The sequence below is a fragment of the Micromesistius poutassou genome, assembly GCF_964030765.1.
Source record: "Micromesistius poutassou genome assembly, chromosome: 8".
Classification (NCBI taxonomy): domain Eukaryota; kingdom Metazoa; phylum Chordata; class Actinopteri; order Gadiformes; family Gadidae; genus Micromesistius; species Micromesistius poutassou.
Genome location: NC_140278.1, coordinates 18,317,262 through 18,331,657, shown reverse-complemented (window position 1 = coordinate 18,331,657; position 14,396 = coordinate 18,317,262). Strand labels below are relative to the sequence as shown.

At 44.2% G+C, this 14,396-nt stretch overlaps 1 protein-coding gene across 4 annotated transcripts; it reads left to right on the top strand.

The window, feature by feature from the left end:
- Nucleotides 1-1,573: 1,573 nt before the first annotated feature.
- arnt (aryl hydrocarbon receptor nuclear translocator) lies at nucleotides 1,574-14,206 on the top strand. 4 transcript variants are annotated; one of them, XM_084471364.1, is made up of 20 exons: nucleotides 1,574-1,888; nucleotides 2,376-2,469; nucleotides 2,736-2,789; nucleotides 2,939-2,986; nucleotides 3,671-3,884; nucleotides 4,511-4,721; nucleotides 4,933-5,035; nucleotides 5,993-6,058; nucleotides 6,206-6,291; nucleotides 6,417-6,493; nucleotides 6,641-6,775; nucleotides 6,901-6,975; nucleotides 7,080-7,231; nucleotides 7,484-7,609; nucleotides 8,502-8,592; nucleotides 9,656-9,843; nucleotides 9,991-10,186; nucleotides 11,642-11,819; nucleotides 11,935-12,071; nucleotides 12,392-14,206. In XM_084471364.1, the coding sequence occupies exons 1-20, from the start codon at nucleotides 1,852-1,854 to the stop codon at nucleotides 12,473-12,475; spliced, it is 2,352 nt and encodes a 783-aa protein (XP_084327490.1). In that variant the 5' UTR covers nucleotides 1,574-1,851; the 3' UTR covers nucleotides 12,476-14,206. The 4 variants fall into 4 exon arrangements, with proteins under 4 accessions (XP_084327490.1, XP_084327488.1, XP_084327487.1 ...); XM_084471362.1 differs by lacking the exon at nucleotides 7,484-7,609 and having other exon boundaries at nucleotides 11,645-11,819; XM_084471361.1 differs by lacking the exon at nucleotides 7,484-7,609.
- The last annotated feature ends 190 nt before the right edge of the window (nucleotides 14,207-14,396 follow it).

Genomic DNA, 14,396 nt, shown 5'->3' with positions numbered 1-14,396 from the left:
AACATCTGTGAATTAAGATCAGTGTTAAGCACAACGGCAATATAATCAAGGTTTTTAGTTCCCTGTGTCAAAGTTGAATGTTTCTGGTTTAGCTGGATCCAATTACAGAGACTTGACCCTTTAATCCAGGGGTTCTCAAAGTTTTGACAGCTGAGGGCCAATTTAGGAACCCAAAATTTGACTGAGGGCCGCCAAAGGAAAAAAAAATAATAAAACAGAAAAAAAATCCCATTTGTAATAATTTTAAAGACCTGGTTGCATCTCTACAGTTACATGTATTGGTCTGCATCCAGTATAAACACATTTTAAATAACAAATTAGGCAAAACCTGGCCCAACTTTAGAAAACCTTGAGAAACATTTTAACTAACACATAATCCCTGGGGTTCTCTGCCCTATACAGTTGAATTTGGGATATAACAGTCCTGTGTGCATTTCAGAATAAAAACTTATTTAGAACAGAATTTTTTTTTTTTTTTATCAATTAATTTTATTTATTATTATTATTTTTTTAACTTAAATCTGTATGTCATTGTGGGCCACCAGGAATGTTTCTGCGGGCCGCCATTGGCCCGCGGGCCGCACTTTGAGAACCAATGCTTTAATCATTGCCATAATACAATCATCCACCCAATGTGGAGATATGGGAGTTCTGATTGGTCTGCAAGATTAATTTTCCAAATCTATCCATGTCTGTGTTTTATTTAAATGCAGTCCAGGTTGTTGTAGGTCATTGCTTAAGAGCCAGAATCCTTGGAAACACATTGTGTTGATGCTGGGATTTAAGGTTTAATATGAAACAGGTTTTACGGTTCTGAATTTAATTGATTTTTAAACAAAAGATCATGTAATCGTGTTTTACTCATAATGTTTTTACTATGATGAATACACAAAGAAAAAGGTATATGTTGTGTTATTTTGTATGCCAAGTGCCTTATGTGCAATGTATAGGCTTTACCCTCATCCACTCCACTCTTCATTCACGTCTTTGCTAAATATTCAAGAAGAAAAACGACCTATCTTACTCCTCCTTTCTGTATTTCGTCCCTTCTTGTTGTCTAACATTCTGTCCAACTCTGCCCCATTCCATCACAAATGATTACCAACTAGCCAACTCCCCATCAAAAGTATAGATTTTTTATTTTTCATTAGTTTTTTTTGTGCTAAATGGTGCCTTAGTATTATTCATAATAAAAGCAAACATCCAAAAACAACATACCTTTGTTTACAGTAGTTATTGCTTCCCTGTTGTTACTTTGCGTTTGCATTACTATATAATCTAAATTGTTTACAAAGGAGTCTCTGTTTCGGTTCCGCCTGAATGACCCGAGTGAAAATATTATATGAACATATTAAATGTTATATATCATATAATATGAATATTAGGAATATGTTACGTATAATTTAATGTAGCTACTATATCCATAAAAAAAACCCTTCATGGATATACCCAATGAGCGCGGTGGAGAAAATCTGGATGTGCCCCTTTGTACGTCATTTGTATCCAACTTGTGGGCCGTCCAATAGCGCGAGCAGAACTGGATACATTGTAGCGGCTTGCATTGGCTCGCGCTCCCAGCGCTAACCCGAGACGCCATCTTGGATAGTTAGGGACTTTAAACCGGGGAGATTCGAGAAAGTGTCAGTAAATAACATATAGTATCTCTTTCTCAGAATTTGAATCGACGGGGCTGTCAAAGTCAAAAGTAGGCTATCTGTCATGTCGTTGGATTTTGGCCTTTTTAAAATAAAGGCTCGGGCGCCAGCAGAACATTGACAGGAAACTAGTTAGCACCGAGCTAACCCTGTTTTTTTGGGGGATTTTCCGTAGCTGAAGTTGTTTTGGTTGTTTATGTTATCCAACATGGACATTCCCTCTCCAAACCCAGGTAACGTGACGCTAATGCTGCTACAATCTTCCACGATCATGCAGCTGTCAACTTGGCAGATGCGTTTATTGTGTATCTAAATATGACACTTGGTTCTGATAGCGTGACAGCCTCAGCTAGCTCTGTTGCGAGGCTAATGGTTCCCAGTCAGAGCTGTTGTGTTTCACAGGCTGGCCAGGGATTGCACAAGTTGGAGCGATAATACCAAACGGGCCAGCTGGCAGTTTAGCAAACATCTAACATTGCCTGGCATTCCGACATGAACACAATGCTTGATAACTAGTACATAGCTTGATAGTGATAGCTGGACATCCACTGAAAACATGTTATGGTTGTTAAACTGGACTAACCTACTGCAAATACTTTAGTAGGCTATCATACCTAAAAGCAAGTTGTTGTATTTGACGGGTTTTCATGAAAAAGATTGTCTGCTTTATTAGTCGAACAAATGGCTTCATTAATGCTCATCAATGTTTGTTTTGCTTAGATTTACCTAATTCAAATCTGGGTATGGGCCCCAGTGGCGCCCAAGCAACTGGTGGAGCTCTTGTGCCGAAAGGAGCCAATAAAAGACGAGCAGCGTAAGTCTTTAGATCGGTCAATGTTATGTTTTTATCTGAATATTCTTTTTTTTTGCCGCATGTGATTAGGTAGTGATCCCTACGATCGAAGCAGAAATAATCCAATATTCGTTTCTGTACCTACATATGCAACATATGTACTTATGCAACCTCATATTATTCATTAAGAATAATTAACTATTTTGATGTATACACAATACTGCGTATATTTAAAATATACGTGCGTTTCATGCCACTAATAAGAGCCTTTACTCCAATTAATATAGGCCAGATTTCGACGATGAAGATGATGATGATGATGAAGGAAACAAGCTCTTCAGGTACATGCGTCATTGCTTCATGTGACTTTTTTTGCATGGTTTTTGGTGAAGGGGGGAATGCCTGTCATTCCCAGCCATGCCAGCTTATTGTTGTTGCATGTCAGCATGTAATTCAAGCTAATTGTTGTTAAATCACTTTATTATCTCAGGTGTGATGACGAATCAGGAGGCTCCAATGACAAAGAGAGATATGCCAGGTAGGAACATTACAAATAGTTTTTGTATTGTATCCATAACAGACCCCTTATCAAACTGCTGCTCTGCCCTTTCCTCCCTTTAGTCCAACACACAGCTTGCTTTTTACCCTTTTGGGGGCTGATTTTAATTACCAGGGATTTAGATGAAGAGCACAGCTTTGCATATAAGGAGATGCTAGCCAGCTCCAAATCTGTGTGACAGTATTATCCGCTGTTTAGGAAGTGTGTCCTTCTTAAATCCTTCACACTTGTGCATTGAGGATTTTGGTTTACTTTGGTTTTATACCTCTTGAGCAACCCAGCTTTATCCCTCCCCTTTTCTCTACCTTACTTTCTCTTCTCTTCTACTCTCAGGACAACGGAAGATAATTTTTTCGCACTTCCTCTCTTCCTCACTCAGGCTGGCTTTAAAAGTTCAGGCGCTCTTGCTTCGCCACTATCATTATACAATATCATTACGACTACACGTTAGTTCAGTGCATCCATTGTTTCACAACACATCATGCTCTCTCTCTCTTTCCCACTTCTTCCCAATCTGCATATATACATTTGCAACATTAACTCTTTACCTCTACTCCATGTTGTCCACCTGCCCGACTGCTTCTACCCCCTCCCCCCCATCTCCACCCCTTCTTCTCCGTCACCCGTCCGCCTCTCTTCCCCCCCCCTGTCCCCTCACCCCAGGGAGAACCACAGCGAGATTGAGCGGCGGAGGCGCAACAAGATGACGGCCTACATCACAGAACTGTCCGACATGGTGCCCACCTGTAGCGCCTTGGCACGCAAACCCGACAAGCTGACCATCCTGCGGATGGCGGTGTCGCACATGAAGTCTCTCAGAGGGCCCGGCACCACAAACACAGATGGGTCCTACAAGCCCTGCTTCCTCAACGACCAGGTTTGGGAGAATCACTTTTGAGCGAGTGGTAGGCATGGGCAATAAAACAATAAATTATTGTATAGTGATAGACTTTTGATCAATATCAATATAAAACGTGTTCAATATGTATTGATAAGAGACTGGACCACCGAATCTAGCAGCTGGGTTTGTTACACAAACACGGTTCCATACTTATTTACAATATTTGAGTGTTTTTAATTTTTGTGTCGACATTGGAGTATTTATCAATGAAGAACAGTGGAAGGTCATATTCAGTGTTAAACAGAAGTGTTTAAATCCAGCATGGTAATTCCTAGTATTTTTAGGTCATTAAAATGATCAATAGTTATCGATATCGATCAATATGATAAAGTTATATCGTGATGTCTTTCAGCCATATCGCCCAGGCCTAGCGAGTGCTATGTTTTGTGGTATGTTATATGGTGTGGTTCATGAGGCAGGTCCTCGTTGTGTACGAGGTAGTGTCACCAGTTGTCCTTGTCTCCTCATTATCCATCTTGTATTGTAGCAGTATAACGTGTAGACGTGTATTTTCAGCATGTGATTTGTATTTAAATGAATTAGGATTGGCCCGTTGAGTTCCCCATCTAAGCCTGAATGCCTCCCCCGCCGTTTGTCTGAAGGAACTGAAGCATCTGGTTTTGGAGGCGGCTGACGGCTTCCTGTTTGTGGTGTCCTGTGAAACCGGTCGCATCGTCCACGTCTCAGACTCCCTGACCCCCGTCCTCAACCAGTCCCAGTCCGACTGGATGGGCTCCTCCCTCTACGACCAGCTCCACCCTGACGACACGGAGAAGCTCAGGGAGCAGCTCTCGACAGCAGAGAACACCACAGGTAGAGAGACTCCTCACATTCGAGATGTAGTAAAAAAAAAAAAAAAACATTTTTCACTCAATCTACACCCCACTTCCAGTGTCTCTGATGGACCTAAATAGGCACACATTCAGATTCATTTCCAGTGGCCGAACAGAAACCATTCCACACAGTCCTGACCCCCCAGTGGTTTGTCTGAGGTCCCATCTGCCTGTTGTCTTGGTTCTCTCAGGGCGTATGCTGGACCTGAAGACGGGAACGGTGAAGAAAGAGAGCCCCCAGTCCTCAGTCAGGATGAGTATGGGGGCCCGTCGCTCCTTCATCTGCAGGATGAGGTGGGGCTCGTCTTCTGCTCGCATTAACACCCACCTGTCCACTCTGTGTGTGTGTGGGTGTGGGTCTGTATTGATGGATGTGGGTGCATGCAGAGCTTCATCCGTGCAGATGGCGTTAAACTTTTTTTTTGTCAACTACACGGTTCAAATCTCAGTTTTGTAGGCGCTTATTTGTTATTGTTTTATGCCTGTTAAGGTACCCATGACAGTTTCCACAAATAAGCATTTTGCTCTAATCTATTACCTACCTACACGGGAGATACTGTCCATGCAGTTTTTTTTACCCTTCCTTTAGCTGTTGTAGAGCTAGCAGAATGCACTTCTGAACAGCATTCTTTATATATCCAATGGGGAAAATGAGATGCATCCAGTTGATTGCATTTTAGTGAAGCTGTTGTCTAGGGTAGGGTACTTAGTAATTTGCAGAAATATTGACCCAAAGATGAGTGCTGCTGCGCGACGGTTTGGCCTGAAAGCCCTGTCTCCTGGCCAGGTATACCCTCCCATACACAAGAGACTCATACCGACAATCACGTCTCCAGTCCCCCGTGCCACATCGCTGTATTTCAGACATTTAATATCTGTTGAATATCTTTCTTAGAAAATAAGGGACTGTCAAACTGCAAAAACTGCTATTGAGATGTGTGATTTTCTTTTTATACACCACAACCACAGAATCACTTCGGTGCTAGAAATGTCACTTTCAGTTTGGATATAGGGGGCTTTCCTGGAGGGCGGTCATTGTTGTAAAACCGGACGTGAGGGAACTGCAGTCCTCAACAATGCATTACTGCGAAAGGGAGACTTTATATTTTTGTAATGGCTTCTGGTTTGCTTGACGAGTACCTGTTTACGTGAGTACATGTTTCCCCCCCCCCCCCCCCCCCCAATGCAGAGATGTGTGCGCAGAGAGCTATGTGTTTTGTCTCCTACTGAGGTGTGTGCCTGTGCTTCCAGGTGTGGCTCGTGTGCAGTGGAACCCTTATCCATGAACAGACTCAACTTCCTGAGGAATAGGAACAGGTGAGCTCCATGAGGCGAAAGGATCAGTTGTTTTAAGAAAGGTCTGGCAGCTTTATTATTAAGGATGGATTTAAGATCTGATTATATTAAAAAATATATTAAGAGTATTGGCTGATTTATGATAGCTGAACTGACTTTACATCACAGGAATGGTTTGGGCGCAGCGGGAGAAGGAGAGCAGCAGTATGCAGTGGTCCACTGTACCGGATATATTAAGTCATGGCCTCCTACAGGTAACCCTCTTTTTAGATTTGAGGAACAGAAGAGAACGTAATGCTGGATGGCATCCTATTCATCTGTGTGAACGAGAGGGTGCAGCATGTGATGTGTGCGATTTGTGTGTGTGCTCATCTGCTAGGAGTGTCTCTAACCGACGAAGAAGCGGACAACACTCAGGGTAGTCGTTACTGTCTCGTTGCCATCGGAAGACTACAGGTAGGACAGGCGTAACACATCTGATGCCTCTTGTGAGAACAAAGGGAGCTTGTCTCCTTTATACGCCCCAGACGTTTTGATATATAATATCAAACTGAAAGGGAAACTTTCACGCATGTTCACGTTTTCTTCCCCGTTCCGTGTCAGGTGACTTGTTGCCCGGGCGACTTGGACATCAACAGCATCAGTGTCCCTGTGGAGTTCATCTCCCGCCACAACTGCCAGGGCACCTTCACCTTTGTGGACCAACGCTGTATGGCCACCGTGGGCTACCAGCCCCAGGTGAGTCTTACTGGCTGCTCCCTGCTACCACACTGCACCATTTACCATGAGACCTCCATGAAAAAAAACGAGTCGGGGCACGGGAAAACAATTCCTTCACTAAAAGTCATCACTCCGTCTCACAGGAGTTACTTGGGAAAAGCATTCTGGAGCTGGCCCATCCCGAAGACCAGGGGCTGCTGAGAGACAGCTTCCAACAGGTAGGGCGGTGGAGCGTGTGTCGGGTGAGAGCTGTGGTGCTGTGTGGGGGATCCATGGCAGGCCACTACCATGGACTGAGGCTGATTATTACTTTTGTGGTCAGGTGGTGAAGCTGAAGGGCCAGGTTCTGTCGGTGATGTTCCGGTTCCGCTCTAAATCCAGAGAGTGGATCTTGATGAGAACCAGCTCCTTCACCTTCCAGAACCCTTTCTCCGAGGAGATTGAGTACATCATCTGTACCAACGCCAACGTCAAGTGAGTCACTGGTGCCGTTTCCTCCACATCCAGTCTTGCACAATGCGGTTGCACAACATCAGTCCAAAGACAATGATCTGATTGTATCAAATCAAGATTTACTGTTGTGAAGAAATGTGATTGACAACTGTTTTACACCCCCCTACCCCAAGTTCCTCCCCACCCAGTACTGCCGTGTGTTCTCTGGCCAGGTCCTAGTCTAACCACTCACTCCCTGCCCTCTCCTCTGCTCCGCTCATGTTTGCGGGGCAGTAGAACCTCGGGTCAGGACCCCCCCGCCCCCCTCTCGTCCCCGGGGGGCTCCATGACCCCCTCCCTGGGTCAGGGCAGCCCAAACGGCCTCCCTGTGGTTCTCAGCCCAGGTCATGTGTCCAGCAGGTGAGACCAGACCAGCTCCCACCCAGCTCCTCCACTGTGCTGGAGGGCAGGAGCTGGCTCTCGGTTGAAGTCGACGGTTGCTGCACTTCTTAAGCCTGTTTATCATTTGCCTCACTCCGAGCCCTTTTCCACCACATCAGCTCTGGTTCCGTTCAGGATTCTTGCAAACTAGTCCGTGTTTCCACTAGTTTTGAGCGGCACTGTTGTAGTCAGGGATGCGTCATCAGTAGAGGGGCGTTACCCTGGAAGTAGCCAGTAGTTTTCATCCTGTTGAATATGACGCACCCACTGATGAGGTCATGGTTCGGACTTCAGTTCCAGGAAAACATGCTATTTTCGGGTTCCAGCTGAGAATCCACTTTCGGGTTCCCAAACCAATTTATCTTTGGTCGAAATTCTTAGAACGGTCAAGATAAGGCGGGCGGAACGGAACCTGTTAGCTGTTGCTGGAAAAGTGGTATCTGAGTCTTTCCTCTTGTAGAATCTGAGAGCTGCTGGTGTTTTTAAAAGCATGTCTGTTGTTCTGTGCATCACGGAATAGGTAGAAATAGAGGGAACCTCTTAACACTGCCCCTGTGGTGTAGGTGACTGACTTTTTATTATTATTTTTTTTTTCCAAAGGTATCGTTGTTGTTGCCTCTGTCCTCTTTCTCTTCTGTTGCCATGGTGACAGGTGGTGGGTCGTGTGTGTGTGTTTCTTGTCGGTTGGCAGGTGTTTGGGATCTCTGGCTCATTGGTGAAGGACACTGAAAAAATACCTGTTGCGATAGATATACTGTAACTAACTCTCTCCTCCAAATCCTTTCCCTCTCTTCATCCCTTTTCTCCACCATCTGTCTCTCTCCCTCGCTCTCTCTGTCTCTCTCTCTCTTTCTCTCCCTCTCTCCTATAGGCAATTACAGCAGCAGCAGCAGCAGGCGGAGCTAGAGGGAGGTGGCGGTTGCGAGGCTAGCTACGAGCCTGGACAAATCACCCTTCCACAGGTCAGACACCCCCTAGTCCTGTGTGTCTGGTATGTTGTGCACAGTGTTTCCCATTCATTGATTTATCGTGTTGTTTGATATTGTGATGGCCGCCACAATATCGACATGGACTGCCACTTTTTAAAAAAATTTTGTAGTTAAAATGGGTATAAATCATATATCCATGTGGAGCTACACGTAGCCCATTGATTTGCTCAGACCCTTTGCGCCTCATGGTCTCTCACTCTCCCAGCAACACACTGTTGCTGGGACTGTCTGAATAGCCCCTCGTCTCTTTGGACCTCAAAACATGATTTTGATTCATGAAAACATGAAAAAAGAAGGAAGGATTTCTGTTGGCTTTTCCTTATTCAGCTGGCCAAATTGAATAGAATAAATCCACATATTGTCAGCATTAGGGATGCCTGAAATACAAAACGCTCATGGATTACATTGTCTTAATCATCGTGTTCTCGCTTGTATGAGCCCTTCAATATCTTTACTTTTTTTAACAGATTTTTTTATACAGTCTATGTGTTACATGCACACCGGAGATCCACTGAAACTATTTTATAACCTGCTTTTAACTGTTGTAGCAGGATACACTCCTAAAGAGTGATTTTAATCAATTGGGAACTTTTTGAAACGTGAGACGTATCTGGGAGATTGTATTTTAGTTAGGCTATTGTTTAGGGAAGGGTACTTTGTAATTCGCCTACTGTGTAGAAATATTTACCAGATAATGGCTCGATAAAGGAGTGCCGCTGCCCAACCGTCTCCATGGAAGGTATACACTGCGTCCTCACACAAGGGGGACCATCTCATAACTTGACCAAAGATTTGTTTTTCATTGTGCCTTGTTTTAAGCACTATCGAGACGTGATTCTTTCTGCTGAACACAATGGGAGGATACCACTTAAATTGATTTGTAGACAATTTAAATAGGCTAAAAAAGTCAATATACTTTATATTTCAGATAAGTATTTTGACATTGTCACTCTAAAATGTAAATATCATATTTAACCTGCAGAGGTCCATGTTTTTGAGTTTGAATAAGCTATATAATATTTGTGTTGAACCACAGATGCCGGTGCAGGCTGTGACGGCAACAGGGCTAGACCACAGTAAGAGCCTGGAGAAAGCAGAGCTTTACCCGGCTCTTTACCCAGGCCAGGACCAGTCCAAGAGCATGCCCTCCACCTCCACCCCCACAGCCCAGATGTACCCTCCAGCCAACGCCTTCACCCCTAACCGCCCCAGTGACGCTTACAGGTGTGTGTGTGTGTGAGACAGACAGTCAGGCAGTCAGTCATACATAAGAGTAACTACAGTTTTGACATGTCAAGAGATCTGTCTGAACCTGTGTCTCTGCATACAGCAACCTCTGCTCACTCTCTCTGCTGTTTTCTGGCTTGACAGGCCTGTGGGCATGGTCCAACAGATGGGCCAGCAGACCCAATCCGCAGGCCAGATGCTGGCTCAGATGTCCCGTCAAAACGGCGCTCCGGCCACCGCCACTCCGGCCACGGCCAGCGCCCCCCTTCAGGGTGGACCAACTGGGGGCTGGCCCGTGGCTGAGCCGGGGGCGATCCCCAGGCCCTCCTTCAACAACCAGGTGAGCTCCAACTCCCACAGCCTCACACTCTGTTTTAACCACTTTGCTTATCTGAACAAAGCAAATCCCTGGCTTTTTAGGAAAGGCCCTATAGAGGATATTGAATGTATTCTTTATTCATATTTAATCATCGTATATTTTGTAGGGGTGACCTTGAATGAACTTCGAGGATTCGCATCTCAGATAGAAATACATTTAGTCAACGTCGTCTTTAATAGTCTAATTGTCGTTTCGGGAATGTAGTTTGTGCGTGAAACAGTGGGTTGTTTCATTGGGAGACAGAGTGCTAAATGTCTATCGATGCCAATAAATGGTGCCGCCTGAATGGTACATTCACATCTAACTTAAATTTTATCATCCCTCAAACACTTCTACATCCTCTTTATTGATACAGGGTTTGTCATGGTCGGCTGTCAATTCTGTGCGAAATCCGAACGGCCACTGTTTGATTCCATAGATAGATTATATCCATGACGGTATTTTAGCGTATTTAGATTATACGGTATTCAACAATCCGCTGCTCAAGTGGAGCTTCACCATCGACACACACCATTGCGTTATACTATAGTTCAACAGGAAGACTAAGGCCCTGTTCCAATTCTCCCCCTTCCCCTAGATTTGAGCCCTAACCCTAGATTTTGTGCGTTCCTGCGAAGAGTTAGGGTGTCCCAATACTTAAGGGAGCAAGAGGGAGAGCTGTTTTTCCCTTAAAATCAATCCTTGAACACTAGCCAGCTCGGTAGCTTACTTGCAGCTAAGGGCACTCAAAGCAAGTGTTCTTGATAAGGGGGGAGGAATGGGACTGGGCCTTACTCTCTCGGACGCGAACATCAAAATCACCGGCTATCCAGAACGAGTTCCACACATCCACACAGACCTCGCCACGTGTGGCCGAGAAGTTTAGCCATCCCTCGGACATCCCGGCCCCCAGCTGCCCATAACAGAGCTCTACACGTCCACACAGACCCCGCCACTTAAAGGCACTTCGACATCTCAAGAAGAACGCTAGATGAGTTGCAAGCAGAGCTGAACGTCACAAACCTTTTGGCTGGGAAATAAACACAGGCATCACTTCTGTTTTCGGTCTGCGATGCGGCTGCGGATACGGTCTCAGTTTCAGAACCGTTACGTTCTCACGGTATATTATATGATCCTTTTGTAGGCTAACAGTAGCCTATATATTTTCTTTCAAAATTGAATACAGATGCAGCCTAGACACAGCTGTGGGACACTCAGAAGCCAATTCATCATTTTCAAGCATTTAAACTACACAAAAAGTCACAATTCCCGGACATCCCCGACCTGCATATATACAAAAGAATGATTTATTAATTGACGTTCAAGCGACGATGGGTCTGGCCTGATAAATCAGATTAGACTTGATCTGAGTCCAGGACACGCCTTGTATTTAGATATTTTGTAGACACTAAGTATGTCTGTTCTTATTCTCACCAGCAGGTGGCTCCTCAAGCTGCAAAGACTATGTCGCCTCCATTCGCTGCCGTTGGGGGATTTGTAGGTGGCCCCTCCAACTCCTTTGGTCAGATGCCAACAGGTGCTGCTCCCACAACTATGAATGGAGCCAACTACTCGCATATCAACGCTCGCACCAGCCTCAACACCAATGGTTATGGTAGGTGTTTTTTTTTCTGTCATTCTACTGCTCTTATTAGTTTGTTGTTGTTGTTGTTGTTTTTTAATCCTGGAGCAGCATTGTCACCAAAGTAAGTTGTTTTTATCTCTTCCAGGTGGCTCACAGTCTGCAGCCCAGTTCCCCTCCCGGGCAGCAGAGGCAGTATGGCCCCAGTGGCAGGGCCAGCAACATGCACAGAACCACACAGAGCAGCATCCTCAAGCTCAGGGAAACCAGCAAGACATGTTCCCTGTAAGTCACTGGGGATTATATTTTAGTGTGTTTGCAACCATCTTAAATATACTGGCCCCCAAACAATTCCTAGTGCCACTTCACTTGGTTCGAATTATCAGCGTTTAAAACATGGAGCCAAAGACTTGCTTGACATGTTTAAACGTTTATTTGAACAAATCCAAACATAAACTCCCCCACATCAGGCTTCTTAGCACAGGCTCATGGTGACACTCCTGGCCCCAGGCCATGGGCCAGCTCTTTGTTAACACTACTCCTTCTCTCTCAACCATGTCATCTTTCTTTGTAATATCCTAACCGCGTTGTCTCCCCCGCTGAAGGACATGCTGTCTATCCTGGACCCGCCCGCCAGCTTCAACAGCGACGACTTTGAGATTCCCATCTACCCTTCTTTCAACGAGTGAACCAGCCAAGACATCCACATGCCATGTGTACCCCCCCCCCCCCCCCCCCGACTCTCCTCTCTCACTACCCCTACTCTCACTACCCCTACTGTTCTACAATTTTGCCTCATTGGTTTTTTTGCCTCTCGCACCTTCACTCACGCCATTACTGCCCCTTTTAAAGTAGCACTCTCCTGCCCTGCCCACCATGTCCTTCTTGACCAGCGATCCAGACTGCGGAAACCAGGGCAGTACAATCGAGAAGCGGCGAGAAGAGGACATTATCACATTACCAAGGCCATTGTAGAATTTATTTTGCTAGCACTGCCTAAAGCCAACCACCTTTGATGTTGTACATATGTGAATTACATAAAGCGTTATGTGGACAATCACATACACACACAAATTCACACACGCATAGAGAAATATATATGGACTGCATGGTAGCATCTTACTACCCCTCCGACACTTATGGAGACTGAAAGAAACGCACAAAAGACTTTCATTGAAAGAATTCTTGGATACTTCTCATCTTTTTGTCAGCCATTTGATAAACCAGCAGTTGTTTGTTGTGATCTCTTACACGTGCATATCCACCCTTATCGATCATGTGAAACTCTCAGGAAATGATGGGGATATACAGATTTGGGGATTTCTCTTGTTTTGCACGCAAATATGCATGTCAGTGTGTTCTCTCCTCCTCCCACACTGTCTCAGACGTACTGTGCAGGAGCACTGAGCTGCATACAAAGAGCGCCTCGTTGCTTCCATCTACTGCTCCCTCCACAGGGAACAAGTCACGTTTGGGTTTTAACTAAATTAGTTTACCAGTGAGGCTGAGAGTGGTAATAGATGCAGATTGTCGCAAATGTGTAAATTTTCTATACACAGCATAACAAATGCCATAAATGTATTTCAAGTGAGTACATGCAGTATAGTTGAGGACAACACCATTGTTTTTTTTCCGTGTGTGGCCCAGGGTTCCACGAAGCACGTTAACCTTTTGACTCGCTGAATCAAGTGTGGGTGTTTTCACACTCAATTCCACCAAGTTTGATTGTCCTTTTGTAAACTTAAGTTGGGCGGCGGGAAATAATGTAATGCAGCAATAATTATCAAGCAGGAATTATGTACTTCTAAAGCCATCATTGTGTTTTTGTTTGTGAATAGTAATGTTATGATCTGGTTGCCATGTTTCACTTCAGTTTCATCGTGTCAGCCGGCGGTCTTTGGAGCCGTCAGTTGTGCTTTTTCCATTGGTATTTAAAAAATGGTTTAATCAGGGTTTTTTTTTTTTTTAGGATAAAAGTGAAGATGTGTAACACGGTTATGCCCCAGGCTTTTGAACTCAATAGTGAGGTTAAACACAAATGGCCATTTAATTAAATAAGGTAAGGACATCAAGAAGACTATCCCTTATCTTAACAATCAAAAGTTAGTATGTATGTAATGTGGACCATTGTTGGAGTCCAAGGGATGAGAGATTGATGTTAAGACTTAAAGTTTATTGTTACATTGTAAGCCAATATGTACATTAAATCCACGTCTACAGTTTATTTAGATTTCTAAAGGGTGGAGTTTTGGTGACCATGTTGTCTTGTCTTTTCATCTGGCTTCTCTAACCAGGTTTTTACAATGATGTAAATTGAAGTTTGTATCACACATAGAAACACAAATATTTAAATATACTGGATCTGTATATGACCTGTTAAGAGGAACGCAGTGTTGGTTTTTCTATTAAATTGTTCTATAATCAAAATCAAGTGGGTACACTTTTATGTGATTATGAAATATTAGATTACACTGACATTTTTTTGTTTTTCCTCATGTTGCAGAATCGAGCAATTTGCACTGGAAAATGATTTTGCTTAACTAATTTATACATGGTAAGCCTCTCTTTATACTCAGCTGATTATGTTGGTCGTGGCTATTTCAAGAACAG